The following is a 1,713-nucleotide window of genomic DNA, read 5'->3' as shown; positions in this document are numbered from 1 at the left end:
CCCTACACTGTTTCCCTTGTCAGGCCTATGTTGCAAGGTATGGCACATAGCTAAACTGAAAGAAAAGAGCAGTCCCCCGGTATCTCTGTCCTGCTCGCTTAATGCAGTGTGCCGGCACTGCCATGAGCGCTCGGAGCTGCCTGGCTCCCCCGCTGGCACAGCAGCCGCTCAGCAGCAGCAGCAAAGCTCTTGGGGCAAACAGCAAAACCTGCCTGAATGCAGCATGCGGCGATCTTTCTCCTACTGCAGCTGCTGCGCTGCTGAAGGCAGTACAGGGATGTCTCACACGGCAGGGACCAGGTGTAAGCAAACCCCATGTCATCTACGGTGTCCTGAATTTTTAGACATGGTATCCCACTTGGTTGGTTTTCCACTGGCTCACTGAGTTCTAAATTGAGGAAATAAAAGCAACATAAACAGGGTAATGTAAGTGTATAGCACTGTCATGCTCCTTTAAAGCAACCGTAACTTTCAACACGCCCAGCTCCTGTGTGGGATAGCTTAATACGTAGGCTCTAGTGCCCTTGCAATCCTGCATCTCCCCCAGCAGGACCCGGCTGTGTCTAGGTAACTGCTTACTGAATGTCTGTCTACCAGGTGTCGCCCATTGTGGATCTGGTGAAGAATGTGCCATGTGCCGTGACAAAACGTCGCAACCTGAGGAGAGCCCTGAGAGAGTACTCGGGCAGGTTTGACCCTTGCCAGTGTGCCCCATGCCCTAACAATGGCAGGCCTGTGCTTTCTGGGACGGAGTGCCTCTGCCTCTGCCAGGCTGGCACCTACGGCAAAAACTGCGAGACGCGAGCTCCAGGTTACAAATCAGGTATTTGAGGTGATAGTGTCATGGTGTTATGGTGGGTTGATCTTGGTTGGAAGCCAGGTGCCACCAAGCTGCTCTACCACTCCCTTCCTGAGTAGGATTGGGAGAGGAAATAAGATGGAAAAAACCACATGGGTCAAGATAAAGGTAGTTTAATAAGCAGAAAGCAAAGGCCGTGTGTGGAAGCAAAGGAAAACAAAAGTTTTATTCTCTGTTTTTATCCTCTCCTCCCCAACAGCGGGCAAGCCCCAGCCACTTCCCAGGAAGTAGGACTTCAGTATGCACACTGGTTGTTCCAAATTCCAGCAGATAAATGCCATAAAAAAAGAAAGCTGCCCCTGCCTTCCTTTCTCTTATCTTTCACTGTTGAGCTGACGTCATATGAATCACAGAATCACAGAATCATTAAGGTTGGAAAGGACCTTTAAGATCATCAAGTCCAACTATCAACTCAATACCGTCATGCCCATTAAAGCATGTACTGAAGCACCACATCCACATATTTTCTGAACACTTCCAGTGATGGTGACTCCACCACCTCCCTGGGCAGCCTGTGCCAATGCTTGACCACTCTCCCCATAAAGAAATTTTTCCTAATATCCAATCTAATCCTCCCAGGCCGCAACTTGAGGCCATTTCCTCTCGTCCTATCACTGGTTTCTTGGGAGAAGAGACCAACACCCACCTCGCCACAACCTCCTTTCAGGTAGTTGTAGAGAGCAGTGAGGTCTCACTTCAGGCTCTGCTTCTCCAGATAAAACAACCCCAGTTCCCTCAGCCATTCCTCGTAAGTCTTGTTCTCCAGACCCCTCACCAGCTTTGTTGCCTTTCTCTGGACACGCTCCAGCTCCGCAATGTCCTTCTTGTAGTGAGGGGCCCAAAACTGAACACAG

The 1,713-nt window shown here is 50.2% G+C and overlaps 1 protein-coding gene across 1 annotated transcript in view; it reads left to right on the top strand.

Annotated features, from left to right (window-relative positions):
• The window catches only part of C6 (complement component 6), a 13,984-nt gene that overhangs the window by 3,144 nt on the left and 9,127 nt on the right, over nucleotides 1-1,713 (top strand). Inside the window, exon 5 of the mRNA XM_010284003.1 lies at nucleotides 598-823. Within this exon, the coding sequence (XP_010282305.1) occupies nucleotides 598-823 (226 nt within the window). The remainder of the gene's footprint in view (nucleotides 1-597; nucleotides 824-1,713) is intronic.

This window comes from Phaethon lepturus, unplaced genomic scaffold, assembly GCF_000687285.1.
Source record: "Phaethon lepturus isolate BGI_N335 unplaced genomic scaffold, ASM68728v1 scaffold6683, whole genome shotgun sequence".
Classification (NCBI taxonomy): Eukaryota; Metazoa; Chordata; class Aves; order Phaethontiformes; family Phaethontidae; genus Phaethon; species Phaethon lepturus.
Note: the sequence above shows the minus strand (reverse complement) of the source record. Positions and strands in the feature narration are given on the sequence as shown.